The sequence below is a fragment of the Rhincodon typus genome, chromosome 15, assembly GCF_021869965.1.
Source record: "Rhincodon typus isolate 14 chromosome 15, sRhiTyp1.1, whole genome shotgun sequence".
NCBI lineage: Eukaryota > Metazoa > Chordata > Chondrichthyes > Orectolobiformes > Rhincodontidae > Rhincodon > Rhincodon typus.
In genome coordinates, this window is record NC_063346.1 from 17704290 (window position 1) to 17725116 (window position 20827).

The 20827-nt window shown below is 41.8% G+C and overlaps 1 protein-coding gene across 1 annotated transcript in view; it reads left to right on the forward strand.

Moving 5' to 3' along the window:
- meak7 (MTOR associated protein, eak-7 homolog) overlaps positions 1-20827 on the forward strand; it is a 39492-nt gene that overhangs the window by 10143 nt on the left and 8522 nt on the right. Inside the window, exons 2-6 of the mRNA XM_048606075.1 lie at positions 291-487; positions 3815-4048; positions 5220-5364; positions 13216-13659; positions 15927-16045. Coding sequence (XP_048462032.1) covers positions 323-487; positions 3815-4048; positions 5220-5364; positions 13216-13659; positions 15927-16045 — 1107 coding nt within the window. The 5' untranslated portion in view covers positions 291-322. The remainder of the gene's footprint in view (positions 1-290; positions 488-3814; positions 4049-5219; positions 5365-13215; positions 13660-15926; positions 16046-20827) is intronic.

Below are 20827 nucleotides of genomic sequence, written 5' to 3' on the forward strand. Positions count from 1 at the left end.
TCTCTCTTTCTCTCTCTCTCTCCTCTCTCTTTCTTTCTTTCTTTCTCTCTTTCTTTCTTTCTCTCTCTCTTCTCTTTCTCCTCTTTCTCTGTCTCTTTTTCTCTCTCTCTTTTTCTCTCTCTCTCTCTCCTCTTTCTCTCTCTCTCCTCTCTCTCTCTCTCTTTCTCTTTTTACAATATCAACTCTATTCCCAATGAACATGCATGTCTAGCTTGCAGATTAAAAGTTGAGTTAAATAGCTGCTTTCTTAGTATTCTGGTGCTCCCTCATTTTTCAAATGTTGTTTCTAGGTTTGAGGGACCCCACTTATCTGCAAGAAAAGATGGGAAATGGAGAGAGTCATGGATTGAATAGAATCTGGCAATGTCCATTTTCAACTGAAGAACGCATTATTCTGGATAATGTTTTTGACTCCGTGTCTGGCTCAAATAGCAATGCAAAAGGCAGAAAAGCTACTCAGAAGCAAATTACTTTGGCCATGCTAAAGGTAAATGCTGAACACACAAACTGGAAGTGAAAAGATTTATCATAAATGTACTGTCTGATTTCCATGCAAAGCATGTATTATGTATTATTGGAAATGCAATTTAACATTGCAAGTTGTGACCAGTTTTTTTGTAAAACATAAAGCTGCTACTGGTTTCTGTCTGTTGAACTTCCTGATATTTTGTTCTAACTAAACATTTAAAAGAGGGCTCCCACTTTTACTTCAGAAATACATCTCCTTAATGTTGCATATGTTTATGCTGCCAACTGGTTTTGGGGAATGAGTCGCAGTTTTGAATTTGCTTTCTGGTTGGCTTAATGTCTGATCATAATTTGCAGAGGGTAACTATGTCTCTGGGCTATTTGGACAGACTAATGTTGGGGCATGTGATGAAGAAATCCATATTGACTCGAGGGATTTTCAATGTTGACCGACTCTGTGAATTGAATTCTAAAATTGGAATGGCACATACATTTTTGTTGGTTCCTTCACCTAGATAGGAGAAATGCAACTGTTTTAATCTGTGAGGAAAGAGAAAAGTAGATACTTAGCTTTGGAAAATCGGTTGTTGTGGTGTGGTTTTGCCAGTATCGTCTATATTAAGTTCTCTGCCACAAGTACTTAGTGGTGATTTTGAACCTTCTCCTTGAACAATATAACTGACATCCTATTGAATCAACAATTTGTTGGAATAAATAATCAACACTATTTCTGTTTGAACAAATGTCACCTTCAAGACCTTTTACTGTTCTGAAGTTGTTCCATTCCTCTTTCGGAAATGGCAGCAGATGAAATGGAACTTCAAAGCTCTACATATGCAAGTTCTTAGACAGAACAAAGTTCATGGACAAGTCTGTGGGCTTCACACTTTCGTGGCCACACACCTAACCTGAGGAGTTGCTCTTAAATTGATCAGTATTGCTGTTGTCAGCTGCAAGATAACATTTTACATCAGTAAGAAAACACTGAAGCAAGGTTATGGCCACAATGCTGACAGCTGTTGATTGTTTGTATGCACTTGAGTAAATTAAGCAAAAGCAATTGAAGGTAATAGTCCCGAGGGCTTTATTAGAGCAAATGAGCATGATCAGTATGCTTAACCTCCCTTGTTAAACTTGATGTGTGCACATTACCAATTGTACAACTTGGTTCTGTTTCACCTCAGCTTTCAGGTTTTATTGCATTTACTTCTAAATCTAGGATGGACCAGGACCTGAAATGCTCATTGCCTAGTTTCTGCCTCCTACCTCATCCACCTACCCACTTTTCTGGAGAGTACAACCAGGGGGTTAAAACGTGTTTGCTACAATAAGGGAAACGTTTTCCATGTTGTTTCTTCCTGTTTGCTGTGATAGGGACCCAGAGGTATGAGCTTTAGTTTCCAACGAAGAAAGTGCAGCAAGAAAGCCAATAAAGAGGGTGTGCTTGGCAGTAAGGGTTTGTGCCATGTCTGATCAAACTTTGACAAACACAAATCCCAAAAAAAAACTGCTGTTCACCGTTTTTTGTATATCCTCTGTTCTCAGGCTGTCTTGATCTTGATGTAAAAAGGCTGAGCCTGGTATTGTGAAGGGAAATGGTGTATCACTCTCTTTTTTGTTTAAGAGTTCATTGGAGAACAAAGTAAATAAAGGGGAGCCTGTGGGATGTTGGGTACTTGCATTCCCAAAAGCCATAGACTTGATGCCACTTCCAGGTTCCTACACAAAGTAAGAGCCTGTGGGCTAGAGGGTAACATATTAGCCTTGACAGGGAATTGATTAGCAAGCAGGCCTCAGTGACCCCATAAGCAAGAAACAGTTTATTTTATTTCTGTCTTATGCCATGTGTAGCACAGCCAAAATAAAAGCTACTGGGATGAAGTGGCATCTTATGAGAATAGCTTGCTCAGGTCGGGCCCGTAAGCATTGGGAGTTACGAGAATGAGGATGATCTTATTAAAACATCGACCCTTGGGGGATTTGGATACTGAGAGGATGTGGGAGAGATTGGAACGAGAGAGCACTATTTAAAATGCTGGGTCTCCCATTTAAAATGGAGATAAGGAGAATTTTGTTCTCTTAGAAAGTTGTTTACCTGTGGAACTCACTTCCTCTGAGATGGATAGAGTCAGTCATTGAATATTTTAAGGCAGAGTTAGATGTCATAGACAGGAAACTAGAATTGTGACCACAATCAGATCAGCCATGATCTTATCAAATGACCGAGCAGGCTCAAAGGTACCTGCTCTTAATATGTATGCTTGTATATCCTCACAACCTACTACTATGGATTCTGGTCTGGGATAATCTAGTGAAGGAACGAAGCCCAGTTCCAGTGTGCAGTTAACCCAGGAACTGGCAATTTAGCTGAATAAATGAGGTATATCTGACTAGAGCAAATGGCCAGTGAGACAGCAGCATTTTTTTTTACTTTATTTGTTCATGGGATGTGGGCGTCACTGGCTAGGCAGTATTTATTGTCCATCCCTAATTGTCCAGAGGGCAGTTAAGAATCATCCACATTGCTGTGGGTTTGGAGTCACATGTAGTCCAGACCAGATAAGGATGATAGTTTCCTTCCCTGAAGGACATTAGTGAACCAGATGGGTTTTTCCAACAATCGACAATGGATTCATGGTCATCTTTAGATTCTTAATTCCAGGTATTTATTGAATTCAAATTTCACCATCTGCCATGGCAGGATTTGAACCCAGGTCCCCAGAACATTGTCTGGGTCTCTGGATTAACCGTCCAGTGATAATACCATTAGGCCATCATTTCCCCAATTATTATGTTTAATAATTACACAGTTTCTTAAAAAGAATTTAGTTTGTAGAATTATCTCCAATATCGTAGGCTGTGATTTTGCAGATTGGCACTGTTCTGGCACCTCTTGGTCAACGCAGGGATTCTGGACTGTACTGGGAGGAACTAAACTCATAGCTTATTACATTAGCCACAACCCCCTGATGTGATTTAGACATTTTTTTTCTCAAAGCGACTCTGCTGGTCACCAGGTCCACGTGCTCCAACAATGCCATTACAATACTGACGACTCGGTGATCACTCAAAAGACTGGTTCTGCAACTTTCCTGAGCTTGGCACTGTGTCATTGGAATGATATTGGGAATTTGCTATGAGTGCAATCATCCTTCAACTTTTTATAGACACTGAAGTGATTTTTCCTCTTGCTTGAGAATCATTATAAATCTTGAGTAGAAAGAATAGAGTGGTTGTCTCTAGAAAGCTGTCTCTCACCTCAGATGACTGAATGTAAAAATAGACTTGGAAGAAGTTTAGGAGAGTGTTATACAATGCCAAGTGATGTTGTCTTGTTTTTCCTCAGGCTTACGTGCATGTGACTGTGCTGGGCCCCATGACAATCCGACTCTACAATGCAATGAGAAGCATAGATCCAGTTAAAAAAACAGAAGGTCTCAGTGACTCCATAAGCAAGAAACAGTTTATTTTATTTCTTTCTTATGCCATGCGAGGCACAGCCGAAGAAAAAGCTTTTATAATTCAGAGAATGGTTTCCCAAGATGCTGATGGTCATGTAAAAGGAAAGGAAATAAAAGAGGTAAAGATGTTAATAATGTCCTAAAATTCAGCAAGGGCATGCCAGCGTTTTATTTATGAAGTGCCCTGATACTCATTCCCTTATGGTAGAGCTTTTTATTTAATGGCATTACAGGTGCAGTTAGAAGCATTTAGTTTGGTACATGGAGAGAAACCTCCAAATTTTTATCCTGTAAAGTCATTTGAATTTTTTTTGTTGAACTACATCGGGGGCATCCTCCTTGTTTAATCCTGTTCAGTATATATTTTGTCTACTGTTTGAGTACAAGGGATTTCCCTGAGATTCAATTCCTTGATTTCCCCTTTTAACAGTAAGATTTGGGCACATTCATGCCTTTAACCAAGTTTCAAATTCAAAATTCAGATCATTTATTTCATCTCATGCCAAAGTGAATCAGCCTCATTTAGTTCAGAGCTCTGTAAATTTTTCTTCTCACTTGTTGGACCTGCAAGGTTGTAATTAATTGGACCTTGTTCTTTCAGACTTCACCTTTTAAGTATTTTCTTCCCTGATATCTTCACTTTTTGTTTGAGCAAGCTAGTTTTGGAAACATGTCCGTTTTTCAAACTTTTTTGTTTAAACCTGTGAAAGGTAATCTTATGAGTGCTGTCCTGGATAACACTGACTCCAATAATACATGGACACTGAATCGATATTTGAATCCATTTTACTTCTGTTGTCGCTGTCTGGACCTGTCAGTGGCCGCCCTCACTAGGCCTGGGTGTATGAGGTAGTTCTGGGCATCTTGTTAACACAAGACCCTGATTACATAGCCACTATTCATCCTAGACAACAGATGTTGACTAATTGTTTGACAAGAGACCAACCGAACTGCACCAAATCATAAACAGGAATATGACGTTGAAACAGAAGTTCAGCTATGATCATACAGTATAGAATCGTAGAACAGTCTCAAAGGGCCAAGTGGCCTACTCCTGCTCCTAGCTTCTATGCCTGTGTTTCTATATCAATCACTTCCTATTTGTCAGGGGTATAATCAAATTTGGGAACTCTAATCAACCTTTTGTCTTGCCTTTTATCCCCTTCCATGCCTGAGACTGCTCCAGCTGTTTTGTTTTTGATTTAACTGTGCACTTTACCATTTTGTTCTGAACATTTTGTGCTGGATATATCTCTGTTTAGTCTGTGGTTTGTTCTATATCCCATGCAGTTCACAAAGGATCTCATTACGACAGTGATCCAGTTGCTGCAAATTGAAGAGATGCTTGGAGGTTGGACTTTGGAGAAAACTGCAGATCCCACGTTAGGCACAATGCGGCTGACTAACACTCTGATGTCTCAGTTGACGGCTAAAGGTACGAATGTTGAATGTTGTGTATCCATGCCTGTCTTTGACAACTAGCTTATAGCTGGAATAAAATGGAATTGTCAGGAATTTAAAAACTCAATTGCATATATGGTCCTGGTATTTAAAATCTACAGCTCTTTGGAAATTTAAGGGTATCTTGGTTACATTCAGTTGACCCAAAATGGAAAAGATTCAATCACAAAAAAATTATGAACATTTATTTAAGTGCAGTTTCATCAAAAAAAAATTGTCTTTTCCATGTGATTTTAATCATTGCCTTCTCATCATTCTGAACCTTTGTGTAACCACTTTGGTTGTCCACACAATTCTCCTCCAGCGCCTCTCCACTGTTGTCCAGCTGCCTCAACTCGATGTCAACTTGTTCCATTCTTTCTATTTAAATGTGGCTCGAGTATCACTTCCAGTGGCTTCCCATCCTTCTCGTGCACCGTTAACTTTGGTATACTCCAAGTTATAGCCTTGCCTGCTCCACACCCATTTCTCACTACATGATGTTCCTTAGCAACATTATTTGAAAACCCAATATTAGTTTTCACGTGTATGCAGACAACACTCAGCTCTACTTCACTGTCAACTCTCTCAACCCACCCACTGTCTCGCAATGAGCAGACTGGTTATCCAAACTCCAGTAGTGGATGAGCAGAAATTTACCCCAAAATAATATTGGCAGACTGAAGCTATTGCCTCTGATTCTCACTCCAAGTCTGTTCTCTGGCTACTGACTTCATCCTCCTTAGCAACAGACTAAGATTAAACCAGTCTGCTCGCAACCTTGTTGTCAGATTTCATCATGACCTTCCAACCACGCATATGATTGCTCAGACTGCTTGTTTCTACCTCCATTACTTTACCCAACATCGTCCTGATCTTTGTTTCTCTGCTGTTGTATCGTGATTCATTCCTTTGTTGCCTTTAAACCTGACTTCCATTTCATTCCTGGCTGGTTTCCACTGTTTTATCCTCTGTCAATCTGAGGCCTCCTAAAGCACTGCTCCCATGTCTTATTGTCCCATCAGTCTATTCTCAATCATCAGAAAAGTGATGGAAGGTGTCTCTGATAATGCCGTCAAGCAGCACTTATTTAATCAAGTTGAGACCTTATTGTAGCTATGGTTCTAAGATAATGTCCTAGCCCCTACCACCCATCGCTATGTTCTCAATGATGTTCCTTGCAACATAAGCTCAGAAGTAGGGACTTCTGCTGATAAGTACCATTTGCAACTCCTCAGATACTGAAACAGTTCTTGTTTTTATGCAGACAGACCTGGATTTCATTCAGGCTTGGGCAGAGTAGTGGCAAGTAACATTTGTGCCACATAAATGCCAGGTCGTGACAATCTCCAACAAGACAGAATATAACCATCTCCCTTTGAAATTCAGTGGTATTATTGTAGTTAAGTTTTAGGGTCCTGGGGATTATAATTGATCAAAAGCTCAACTGGACTAGCTATACAAATGCTGTGGCTACAAAGCAAGTCAGATTCTGGGAATTCAGCTGCAAGTAACTCACTTCCTGACTCCCCAAAGCTTGTCCATAATCTAAAAGACATAAGTCAGGGGTGTGGTGAAATATTGTCCATTTGTCTGGATGAGTGTAGTTCCAACAGCACTCTGGAAATTTGACCAGCCAGGACAAAATTGTCTGCTTGATCAGCACCCCATCCACCGCCTTCAAAATTCAATCCCTTCATCACGAACACACAGTATATACCATCAACAATATGCCTGAGATCCCTTTGACAGCACCTTCCAGACCTTTGACCTCTACCATCTAGAAGGACAAGGGTGGAAGCTGCATGAGGACAACACCACCTCCAAGTGCCCCTCCGACTCACACACCAATTAGACTTGGAAATATATCACAATTCTGTCAGTATCACTGGGTCAAAATCCTAGAACTCTCTCCTGAGCTGAAATGTGGATGTCCCTACACAATATGAACAGAAGTACTTCAAGAAAGCTGCTCAGCTCCATCTTCTCCAGGGCATTTAGAAACCAGTGGCCCTCACATTCCAAGGACAAATTTAAAATAAAACATACGGATTCCATTTGTGTTGTATTTCAGGAAAACTAAATTAAAATCATTGTAGCACATCTTTTGTTTTCTAAAGAAGTCAGAAAATAAGGCTGATTCTGCATTGCTTGCAGTCAATCAAGGCATTGTAATTAAGAAGATCTCACAGCATTATGTTTGAAGAATGCCATCATTGCCATGCGCTATAGGTTCATTGATGCAGTATTTAAAAATTAGGATTAGAATTAGATTTTAATGTCACATGTACTCAAGTACAGGGATACCGGAGTACAGCTAAAAGTGTACAATGTTGCCATTTGATCATCCCTCTTCCACCCCCAACCCGGGTTGGATTTTTGAGGAGCATCAGAAAGGTTCAGTTGTTCTCGGTCAGCTCAGTTGGCAGAATGGCTGGTTTATGACGCAGAGTGACACCGTTCAGCTCCCATATTGGCTAAAGTCACCATGAAGGGCCTGCCTTCTCAACCAAACCTTTGCCTGAGATGTAGTGACCTTCAGGTTAAATTTACCACCAGTTGTCATTTTCTAATCAGAGAGCTGCCTATGTTCTTTTGAGGCTATGGCACGGTGGCACGGTGGCTCAGTGGTTAGCACTGCTGCTTCACAGCGCCAGGGACCTGGGTTCAATTCCACCTTTGGGTGACTGTCTGTATGGAGTTTGTACATTCTCCCAGTGTCTGTGTGGGTTTCTGCCAGGTGCTCTAGTTTCCTCCCACAGTCCAAAAATGTGCAAGTTAGGTGGATTGGTCTTGCTAAAATTGACCGTAGTGTTCAGGGACGTGTAGGTTAGGTGCATTAGCCACAGGAAATGCAGGGTGAAAGAGTAAGGGGACGGGTCTAGGTTGGATGCTGTTCAGAGAGTTGGTGTGGACATGTTGGGCCAAATGGCCTATTTCCACACTGTAAGGATTCTATGGAAATTAGTGGAAGAATGTTGCAATCTGCCTCTTTTTGATAAATCTGAGCTGGCATATTTATATGGGTAGGGGGAGGAATAGAGTCAGTGCTAAGCCATGGGTGGAACTCCTGAGGTATCAACAGAGCCTGATGGGTGGCTAGACCAGAAAGTTATCTGCTTCAGTTTACTGGGGCACTGGCTAAGTTTTAATGATGAATGTCTGGCCCTTTCTGCAAAGTACCCCACACAATCTCAATGCCCTCCATGTCCCTATGTGTTCTCCACAGCCACTCACCGCGTACCAACTATGTGCCACTCAGGAGCCATGTATTTGAAACAGATTTTTAAAAAAAGTTCAAGTTCTACTCTAATAGAGCTCTTATTCACGCATAGTTCATGCTGAAAATCCTCTTTCATAAAATGATTTAAAAAGTTAAATCTCCTCAAGTGGTCAATCTGTTGTAAAAACAAGTGACTATTTAGTCATTTGGTAGGATCACAGGATTATTATGGTCCAGAAGGAGACCATTTGGCCCACTGTGCCTGTCCTGGTTCTGTCACCTAGTGCCAAATCTCCTAGCTTTTCCACATATCCCCGTAGACCATTGTATCCAAGTAAATGTTCTATGCCCTCATAGGATAGTACTTGAGGATTGCTGAAAAAAGGCACATTTTGTTGAAGCGTGTTGACTTGCTTTCATCAGGACAATTGCAAGAAGGGGAACAGAGATTTTATACTGTATAAGCAGGGAGAGCTGACTGGTTAGTAAGTGGACCTGGAATGAAAAGCTGGCCTAATGGTGAACATGAAGCCACTGTAAATTGTTGTATAAACCCATCTGATCCACTAGTGTCCTTTGGGGAAAGAAATTTGCATCCATACCTGGTCTGGTGTATTTGTGATTCCAGACCCACAACAAAGTGCTTGACTATTAACAGCCCTCAGTCAATTAGGGATTGGCAATAAAAGCTAGCCTAGCCAGTGATGTCCACATCCCATGAACAAATAATAACATAGGACTTTGGTAGGAATAGGCACAATTTTTCAGATTTTTTTACAATTTCTAGGGTAAACTGAGCACTTTTCAGGACTGAAGTCTTGGCCTTGGCCCTGATGTGTTTGTGCAATATATGAGAAATTAAATTTGAGAACTTTGTGCAATAGCAACATGAATGGTGTACAGCACTAACAGGATGTTACTGTGAAACTAAAAAGATATTCTACCTATTACACAGATGAATAATACGGTATATGAATTTCAGTGCTGGTGTGATTGTGGGTATGTGTTCCTTATGACCCAAAAACTGGCGAATTATATTGAACAGCATGTTCTTTCGACTGTTTGTAATGAGCAAGGTGCTGATCCTAACCAACTAGCACATGCTTGTTATACTTAAAGCAATGTCCAAAATTATATGTGATTCTGCAATTGAACAGCATTTGTTAAATTATCTTGAGTGTGCTAAGAATTGCACTGACAATTACTGGAAGCTGCCTTTATTATTACACAGTTTGCAAAGAACATGTGTACATATTGTGCTTGTTTTAACACAATAGGTGACAGCCATCCTCTGGTTTGTACAAAATAGGAACATGATTAGGCCATTCAGCTGACTAAGCCAACATGATCATGCTGATCTTCTTTCGCAATGCTATGCTCCTGCTCTCTTCTTAAACCCATTGATATCTTGTACCTACTAGAAATCTGTTTATTTTTAAAATATATTCAGTGACTGCCTTCAGTAGTGCAGAATTGCACAGGTTCATCACCCTTCGACTGAAGAAATTCCTCTTCATCTCAGTGTGAAATTAACTAGTGGTGCATTTGGATTTTCAGAAAGGCTTTGATAAAATCCCACTTTAGAAATTATTGTGCAAACTCAAAATACATATATTGATGATGCTTTATTGGCATGGACTGAGAATTGGTTAGCAGGCCTGAAACAGAGCGTAAGTTTGTCAAACATAATTTTCCTTTCCTAAATCCATGTTGTCTCTGTGTGAGATCATTGGTATTTTCTAAGTGTCCTAATGTCACATATTTATAATAAGACTCCAGCATTTTCCCTGCTAAGGATTTGTGGCTAACAGGTCTATATTCTCAGTCTTTCTTAGAATTTTTGGACTGGAAAATCCCTCATTCTGGACTCCCCCCGGCCAGGGAAAACATCATTACTAAATCTGTCAAACTCTGTCAAAAGTTTATATGTTTCAATGCGCACCACTCTCATTCTTTTAAACTCCAGTGAATGCAGACCCAGTCAACTCAATCTTTCTCATGTGATGAACCTACCAAGCCAGAAATCAGTGTGGGGACAAAACCAGAAATTGCTAGAAAAGCTCAGCAGGTCTGGCAGCATTGAACCTTCCTCAGAACTACTTCTGAGGAAGGGTCACTGGACCTGAAATGTCACCTCTGATTTCTCACTACATTTGCTGCCAGACCTGCTAAGCTTTTCCAGCAATTTCTGTTTTTGTTTCTGATTTGTAGCATCCTCAGCTCTTTCGGTTTTTGCTCAGCCTGGGGAACCTTGACTGTACTTCCTCTTTCGTCTCTAGGGTAAGAACACTAAAACTGCATATCATACTCCAGATGTGGTCGCTCCGAGGCCCTGTGCTTCCTTGCTTCTGCACTTAAACCCTTTTGCAATGAATTTGCATCCAATTTGCCTTCCTAATTGCTTCCTTGCATGCTTGCTGTCAATGACTGGTGTGCCAAGATACCAGCTCCTTTTTGTTTATAAACCATTCTCAATTTATCACCTGTAACATTACTAAATAACAGCTTGCTCCTCCATTTTTCCTTCACGTTCCTTCAACAACTTCACATTTATCCACATTGTACTGCATCTGCCATGTATTTCCCCACTCACTCAACTTGTCTAAATCACCCAGAAACTGCTTTAGGCCCTCATCACCATCCACACTCCCATCTAATTTTGTGTTGTTTACAAATTTCTCTCGTCCAACTGGTTGACATATATTGTGAATAGCTTGGGCCAAACGCTGCTGTCTACACTATCCCACTTGTCACGGCTTTCCGCTCTGAAAAGACTCGCGTATTCCTATTCTCTGTTTCTTGCTTGCTAACCAATTCTCAAGTCCTTGCCAATGAAGTACCACCAACCCATGTCCTTTGAATTTGCACGACAACATCGATGTGGGACGTTATTAAAGTCTTGCTGAAAATCTAAATATACCACATCCATTTCCTCACCTATCCTATTATCTATGTCCTCAAAAAAACTCCAGTAGGTTTGTCAAATGGATTTTCCTTTCCTAAATCCGTATTACCTCTGTGTGATACCATTGGTATTTTCTAAGTGTCCTTTTGTCATATATTTATAATAAGACTCCAGCATTTTCCCTACTGCTGATGTTTGACTATATTCTCTTTCTTTTCTCTCTCCCTCCTTTTTCAAACAGTGGGGTTATATTTGCTACCCTCCAGTTGTCTGGAACCTACTGAATTTTAGAAGACGATAACTAACTGTTTCACTGGCCACTTTCTTTATTACTCTGCCGTGTAGATTATCAGGTGTTGGGACTTTATCAGCTTTCCGTCCCATTAATTTGTCCTGCACTATTTTTTACTGATATTAATTCCTACAATTTCTCCTTACCTATAAATCCATGCTTCCGTCACACGGCTCACAAGTTATTTGTGTATCCTTAAGTAGTTGTTTAATTGTTCAGCTATTTCCTTGTTCTCCATTATTCCTTTTCCTGTTTCAGATTTCTTTTAAATTCATTCACGGGATGAGGGTGTCGCTGGCTAGGCAGCATTTATTATCCATCCTTAATTACCCAGGGGGCAGTTCAAAGTCAACCACATTGCTGTGGGTCTGGAGTCACATGTAGGCCAGACCAGGTAAGGATGGCAGTTTCCTTCCCTAAAGGACAGTAGTGAACCACTTGGGTTTTTCCAACAATTGACGATGGATTCACAGTCATCATTAGACTCTTAATTCCAGATATTCATTGAATTCAAATTCCACCATCTGCCGTGGTGGGATTCGAACCTGGGCCCCCAGAACATTACCTTGGTCTCTGGATTAATAGTCTAGCAATAATACCACTAGGCCATTGCCTCCCCCGTTGTATAGGGCCTATATCTGTCTCCATTAATCATTTTCTTAATAATTATAGAAGCTATTACGGTAGGTTTTTCTGTTCCTTGCAGGTTAATGCCCATTTTTCCCTTCATAATCAACCTCTTTTGCTGAATTTCAAATTGGTTCCAGTCTTCAAGCTTGCTACTTTTTCTAGCAATTTCATATGACTTCTTTGGATCTAATACTGTTCTTTATGTCTTTTGTTAACTATAGTGGCACTGTTGTATTCTTTTGTCTGAAAAGATTGTATAGCTTCTGCAATGCATGCATTCATTTCTTAAATAGTAACCACTGTTACACCTTTCAATCCACTGCATCCAACTCATACTTCATACGTTTTTGTAGTTTCCTTTGATCAGATTTAGTGAATGCCTTGATCAATCAGACTCATCCTGACTGGTTTGAAATTTAAACAAAGCTTGGCAGTTAATAGTCAGTCATCATTTAACTGTGCATTCTCCAAGGTAAAATCTTTATTAATCAGAACCAACTTGCTAACCAGTCAGCACATGAAAAGAGTTCATTTTTGTATACCCCTTGGCCTGCTGTGTATTTAACATATTTTTCTGTGCAGCTGCAGTCCCTAATTATTGCACTGAAACATTAGCTTGAATTATTTCAGCAGAATTCATTGTAATAGGAAAGCCTCTATAGAAACACTAAGTGGGGAGCATAGCCAGTTGAAATACCTGATATTAACTTTATTTTTGTTAGTAATGTCCAGTATTACGACCTGAAAAGTGAACCTGATATGGTGTTTTGATTATTTTTCTTGTCTTTATTGACAGGTGGACGACATTTGACTACAGATAATTTGCTGAGTGAAGAATATGGACAGCATGAACTAAAGGACTGGATGTACACAGTTTCTCTCATTTCTACTTTTCTCCATATGTTTGTGGCAATGAGCCTTCGTATTACTAATGCAGAGTTCCAAGGTGAAGTCTTTAGCACAAGACATCTGCTGCCAGAGTGCATAGATATAAAATTTACTGGAGTGATTACTGTTTTTGACATTCCATCAGTCATATACCTTAACGCCTACTTACCTTCAGAACATCAACACAAATGGCAGCTACTGTTCTCCTCTCATTTCCATGGATCAAGTTTCACTCGTTTTTGCAGTCAGATTCTACACAAAGGACCATCATTATTGGTTGTAAAGGATGCAGATGGCTACATCTTTGGTGGGTATGCTTCCCACAGCTGGGATGCAAGGCCACAGTTCCAAGGTAAAGTAGTGTTGATGACATAACATTTATCTAAAGCAGATTTTATTTTTCTGATGATGCATTTAACTGTAACTTCGGATCTTGGCTTAGCATTTGCAGTAGGATTGCCAACAGTGTGCAACCAGACTGCTTGGGCCATCAGGTCCTAAGGATTTGTTGTATTTTATTTCCTTAAGTTTCTGTAGGACTTTTTTCAACTGATTTAATTATCTTAAATTCCCCACTCGTTTTTAGCCCTTTTACCCTGTAAACCTGGTGTGTAATTTATGTCTTCTGCTGGGAAGACAACCCTGTCTCTGCCATTTCCTTGTTTCCTCCAAACATTTTGTTTGCCCTTTGAATGTATCACATTGTTAATTATCATCATACTTGCTAGACTTTGTACCTGAGTCAGCCAATTCTCCTCTCAGACTTACATAATTCCCCTTCTGTCCCTTCAGGTGTCCCTTATTTTGTTTTTGGTCACCCTGTTGAAAGTTGTGGTTTGTAAAGTGCATCTCTGGATCTCTGTCCCCAGGACACACTTGAAGTTTCATACTGAAGGGGATGGGAATGAACAGAGTAGGGAACCCACCCACTTCCAGTTAATGATCTGTTAAGTTCCTTAAGCTTGTTAACTGACTAATGGAGGGAAGCGAGAAGGCTATTTTCAATTTGTAAATTGCCAAACCTGAATAGTCTGCATAATAGTGCACAGCCGCCATTGGGTTCACTGCAGGCAGGAGTTAGGCTTTTTTTTTTATGTGACGCTAAAAACCTTTTTGAGACCTGGGTTATTTTGTGTGCATAATTATGCACTTTAGCTTCCATTTGGCTTTCCTCACACTTCTGTGTACTTGAAGCTGCCGTCCTTGCAAGTTGCTGCCCACTATGTTTTGCAAAGACATCGACATGCTCTTTAATGTTTGTCCTCTGACTTTATTACTTGCACTGTGCTGACAGTTTCTGACTCATGGTAATGTTTGATCCCATTGATTGAATGTCGAGGTCACCTTTGGCCCAATCGGATTTTTACATTTGGATTTGGCTCTACAAGAGTAATGCGTATGTAGTGTAGGGTGGGGGCTCAAAATTATCCGGGCTTTGGGTTCCAGATCCCAAATTGAAATGCAAGCCTTCTATCTCTGTCACATAGATCTACATCACTTACCTTCACTTGTGTCACTAGTTCACCTGTCCTTTTTTGCAAATGTCTTGCGCATTCAGGTAGTGAGCCTTAAAATTTATTTTTGCACTTCAGGTTTCGTCTGGTCCTTATTCGCTGATGCACTATTAGTGTTAAATTCCATCTCCCTACTTATTTTCACTCTGGTTGTCTTTAGCCACATTGCTGCATAATTCTATTTTCTTTACTTTTTTTTTCACTAGATTTCACTAGATGGGTTGCACGGTGGCTCAGTGGTTAGCACTGCTGCCTCGCAGCACCAGGGACCTGGGTTCGATTCCACCCTTGGGGTCTGTCTGTGTGGAGTTTGCACGTTCTCCCCGTGTCTGCATGGGTTTCCTCCGGGTACTCTGGTTTCCTCCCACAGTCCAAAGACGTGCAAGTTAGGTGGATTGGTCATGCTAAATTGTCCGTAGTATTCAGGGATGTGCAGATTAGGTGGGTTAGAGGGGGATGGGATGCTGTGAGAGTCGGTGTGGACTTGTTGGTCCGAAGGGCCTGTTTCCACACTGTGTATGGGCTTCTATGATTCTATTATCTATGATCGATGATTTCTAAATGTCCACCCAATCCCACCCACCCTCATCCTCTTTTAATTTAAAACCCAGTCCTAAAGTCCTACATCTCACTAGGATATCGATCCCAACCCAGTTTAAATGGAGTCTTTAAGTGGAGTTCTGATGGAACAGCTCCCTCTTTCCCCAGTACTCGTGCCTGTGCCCATGAATTGAAGCACCTTCCTCCCAAAGCTACTTTTTGAGTCATGTACTTAATTCTCTAACTTTCTTGATCCTGTGTGAGTTGGCATGTAACTAAGATAATGCATCAGAGGTGAATACTTTTTGAAGTTCTGTATTTTAATTTTGTCTTAATAAAAACAATATCCATCATTCATATATTGGCTATTTTCAGTATCTTGATATATCGAGTTGCCATGCAATTCCTATATGGCACCAATGATATACTTCAAAAGCAAACAATTAGCTATAAAATATGGATTAGGTTAACCTGAAAATGTGTTTTTTTTCTATAACAGTAAGTTATTTCTCTTCCATGAGACAGAAAATTAATACTTTCTTGTTCTTGTAACTTCCTTTCACAGGGGACAGTAAATGTTTTTTGTTTACACTGAGTCCGCAATTAGGGATCTATACCTGTACAGGTTACAATGACCATTATATGTATCTAAATCATGGCCAACAGACAATGCCAAATGGACTTGTAAGTACTGAACCATTCTAACTTCGGTGTAAAATTCTTTCAGTAATAAGTATTGTTTGTGCATAGAGCTGTCTGTATTTTGAGCTCAGTATCTTGTTGAAGCCTATACTCCATTACAACTTAGTTGTGTGATCACTAGCCTGGAAACTCTTAGGAGGTGGTGAAAAAGGAATATAATTAGGTGGGTTGATCCTTGTGAGAAACTCACTCCCCTCACACCATCTGACTAGTCTCTAGGTGAGAGAATCCATGGGCAATCTTCTTGACTCCCTCTCTCTACCAATGAAGTCAATTAACGGCCACTTAAGGCTTCACCTACTCCCTAAGGCTAGCCTCTCAACTGGAAAACCAGTGTGACCTGCCTGCTGGGTGGTGGGGGAGAAAGGAAAGCGCGGAGAACGGGAGGAATGAAAGAGAGGGGGCTAGGTTGTGACCTCCATTTTACTTAAACTGGAGGCAAAGGAGTGGCCTTTAACATCTGCTGTCTCTTCCCTCCTGTCCACCCACCCATGACTCCTACCTGTGGGAAGAGTATTAAAAAAAATCCCTCTCTGCTGGACTCCCTGAGGATTAGGCTTCAAACAGCAGTCCTTAGGACCCAGAAGCTGCCGATCTTTGATTCATGAGCTGACTGGTGGCAAAACGATGAGTTTTACGTGCGGCAGGGGTGATGTGTTGGTCATCACCTAAACGCAGTGACACTTTGGAAAGAAACTGGGAAAATTACACCATTCATGTTCTGAAGGGCATTTTAGAATAACTTCGTACTTTCATGCCCTTGAGGTCACTCCTTAACTTTGTGTATCGGGCTAAAGCTCTCCAGCCTTCCCAAACAGTTCACCTCTATAGTCTCAGGATCCTACAAGTTATTTTCTCAGATCATGTATATTATTGTAAGCATTATGATTGGAATTGCATGTCATATTTCAATGCTCCTAACACTAACCATTTGGTGCTCCACTCATCACCCTTTATTGTTATTTTGGGCATCCAATTGGGATTTCAAGTCCTACTTGCCTTAAACTGGCTTTTGGCAGCAAACAGTTTCGCTGCCATTGTTTTTGTTGCTTAGTCAATTTGGCAGCTTTTCTGGTACGGTGTTCATAGGCGCCAATGAAAGTGATTGAAAAGTTTGCGAAGGCAGTAAATAACAACCATTTACAAAAGCATCTGAGGTTGTTGACTTGCTCGCTGAGCTGACTTGTTTTTGTTCAGACGTTTCGTCACCATGCTCGGTAGCATCATCAGTGAGGCCTCTAATGAAACAATGTTGTTCTGCTCAGCTTGGAATTTATACTGTCTAGTCCGTTATGATGAGTTGTCATTTCCGGTTTTGTTCTGTATGGGCTTGTATATGAGGTCCAATCTTACATGTTTGTGATTGCATTATGGGTGAGAACTGTGCCTCTAGGAATTCCCATGCGTGTCTATGTTTGGCTTGGGCTACTATGGTTACTTTGTCCCAGTTAAACTGATGGCATTCATTGTCCAAGTGTACTGATATTAAGAAAAGTTCATCGTGCCATTTTGCTGCTCGTTGATGTTCATTTATTCTGAGGGTTAGGTTCCTTCCTGTCTGGCGGATATAATGCTTGTATAATCCCCACACTAAGCCGAAGGAACAGATGGGACACCCTGAACACATCAGAGAGAAAAGCACTAGGAAATCTCAAAGACAAGAACATTATAATCCTACCAGCAGACAAAGGGCACATGACCATCATTATGAACAAACTGGACTACATTGAGAAAGCACAGGCACTGCTCACAGATACAAACACTTACCAACAGGTGGTAATAGGTAATAGGATCACCCAGACACTGAAGAGACTGAAAGATGCAGGACAGATAACCAAGACGGACGACATGAGAATTAAACCAGAAGGCATGCACACCCCCCACTTCTATGGACTTCCTAAAGTACACAAACCAGACATCCCTCTCAGACACATTGTCTCCCTACCAGGCACACCTTCACACAAACCAAGGTCCTACAACATCGACTAAAGCACTTAGTCGATGGAGCATCCCATTCCATGCACTCGACCCAAGAATTCCTCCATACCGTCAAGAACATAAAAATCAGTGACGTTGATATTTTGGCATCCTTTGACTTCACAGCATTATTCACATCAATTGACATCCCACTAGCCAAAGAAACACTGGCCACATTACTAGAGGAAGCAGGAACCAGCAGCTCCATCATCAATAACAACGTAAGCTCCCAGACTTGTGCCTCGCCACACACTTCGTCTTTAATGGTCAAGTATGCGAACAGATCAATGGCACACCTATGGGGTCACCCATCTCAGGACTCATTGCAGAGGCAGTCATGTAAAGTCTAGAACATACTACCGTCTCCCTCATTCAACCTGAACTGTGGATCCGGTCTGTGGATGACACATTTGTCACCATTAAACGCACCAAACTAGAAGAGACCAACCACTTCATCAACAACGTATTCGCCGGGATTAAATTCACGAGAGAAGAAGAAAACAACAATCAGCTTCCATTTCTGGATGACAGAGTTGAACGTATGACCAACAGGGAGTTCCAAACCTCAGCGTACAGGGTTTTTTGCTAAAACATTAAATAAATGCATCTCCTGTCCTGTGACGCAGTCTAAATAAGTAACCATAAAGATTCTACTACAAATGAAGCATGTCAACGAAGATCCAATTTAAATTTTAACAATTTGACAGAAGTTATTTTTTAAAATTCTGAAGTAAGCTTTAAAAAGCAAAGTCAGATAGAAAAACTGATCTTTATGTTCATCCTTACAATTTAGAAGGCTGTTTTCCAGTGCTGGATCAGATGGTAATGCACTTGTCTCTGCATCAAATGGATCTGGGTTCATCCCCCAGTAAGGGGAGTGCTGCACTGTCCAAGATGCTGTGTTCTGGTTGAGGCCTTCAACTGAAGCACTGAGTCATGTGGGTGTAAAAGATCCCATGTCACTCTTTTCACTAGATATATGAATGGACCCAGTCACTTCGTAACAACTTCAGTCAACCACTGCTCCATACAATACCAATAGTTTTTCTGCATGACCTTCTGGCCAGCGCCGAGCTCTTTGGCTCAGAGCGTGTTGACTCAATATTTAATAAAAACCGAAATAACTATGGATGCTGTAAATCAGAAACAAAAACAGAAGTTGCTGGAAAAGCTCAGCAGGTCTGGCAGCATCTGTGAAGAAAAAAATCAAAGTTAACATTTTTTGGTCTGGTTACCCTTCCTCAGAACTGATGGTATCTGGGAAAACAAGGTGTAGAGCTGGATGAACACAGCAGGCCAAGCAGCATCATAGGAGCAGGAAGGCTGACGTTTCGGGCCTAGACCCTTCATCAGAAATGGGGGAGGGGAAGGCGGTTCTGAAATAAATAGGGAGAGAGGGGGAGGCGGATAGAAGATGGATAGAGGAGAAGATAGGTAGAGAGGAAACAGACAGGTCGAAGAGGCGGGGATGGAGCCAGTAAAGGTGAGTGTAGGTGGGGAGGTAGGGAGGAGATAGGTCAGTCCAGGGAGGACGGACAGGTCAAGGGGGCGGGATGAGGTTAGTCGGTAGGAAATGAGGGTGCGGGTTGAGATGGGAGGAGGGGATACGTGGGAGGAAGAACAGGTTAGGGAGGTGGGGACGAGCTGGACTGGTTTTGGGATGCGGTAGGGGGAGGGGAGATTTTGAAGCTTGTGAAATCCACATTGATACCATTGGGCTGCAGGGTTCCCAAGCAGAATATGAGTTGCTGTTCCTGCAACCTTCGGGTGGCATCGTTGTGACACTGCAGGAGGCCCAGGATGGACATGTCGTCTGAGGAATGGGACGGGTAGTTGAAATGGTTCGCGACTGGGAGGTACAGTTGCTTATTGCGAACCAAGCGTAGGTGTTCTGCAAAGCGGTCCCCAAGCCTCCGCTTGGTTTCCCGGATGTAGAGGAAGCCACACCGGGTACAGCGGATGCAGTATACCACATTGGCAGATGTGCAGGTGAACATCTGCTTGATGTGGAAAGTCTTCTTGGGGCCTGGGATGGGGGTGAGGGAGGAGGTAGGGGGGCAGGTGTAGCACTTCCTGCGGTTGCAGGGAAAAGTGCCGGGTGTGGTGGGGCTGGAGGGGAGTGTGGAGCGGACAAGGGAGTCACGGAGAGAGTGGTCCCTCCGGAAAGCAGATAAGGGTGGGGAGGGAAAGATGTCTTTGGTGGTGGGGTCGGATTGCAGATGGCGGAAGTGTCGGAGGATGATGCGTTGGATCCGGAGGTTGGTGGGGTGGTACGTGAGGACAAGGGGGATTCTCTTTTCGTTCTTATTGCGTGGACGGGGTGTGAGGGATGAGTTGCGGGAAATGTGGGAGACACGGTTGAGGGCGTTCTCGACCACTGAGGGGGGGAAGTTACGGTCCTTGAAAAACGAGGATAACTGAGATGTACGGGAGTGGAATGCCTCATCCTGGGAGCAGATGCGGTGGAGGTGAAGGAATTGGGAATAGGGGATGGCATTTTTGCAGGAAGGTGGGTGGGAGGAGGTATATTCTAGGTAGCTGTGGGAGTCGGTGGGCTTGAAATGGATATCGGTTTCTAGGTGGTTGCCCGAGATGGAGACAGAGAGGCCCAGAAAGGTGAGAGAGGTGTTAGAGATGGTCCAGGTAAACTTAAGGTTGGGGTGGAAGGTATTGGTGAAGTGGATGAACTGTTCGAGCTCCTCATGGGAGCACGAGGCAGCGCCGATACAGTCATCAATGTAACGGAGGAATAGGTGGGGTTTAGGGCCAGTGTAGGTACAGAAGAGG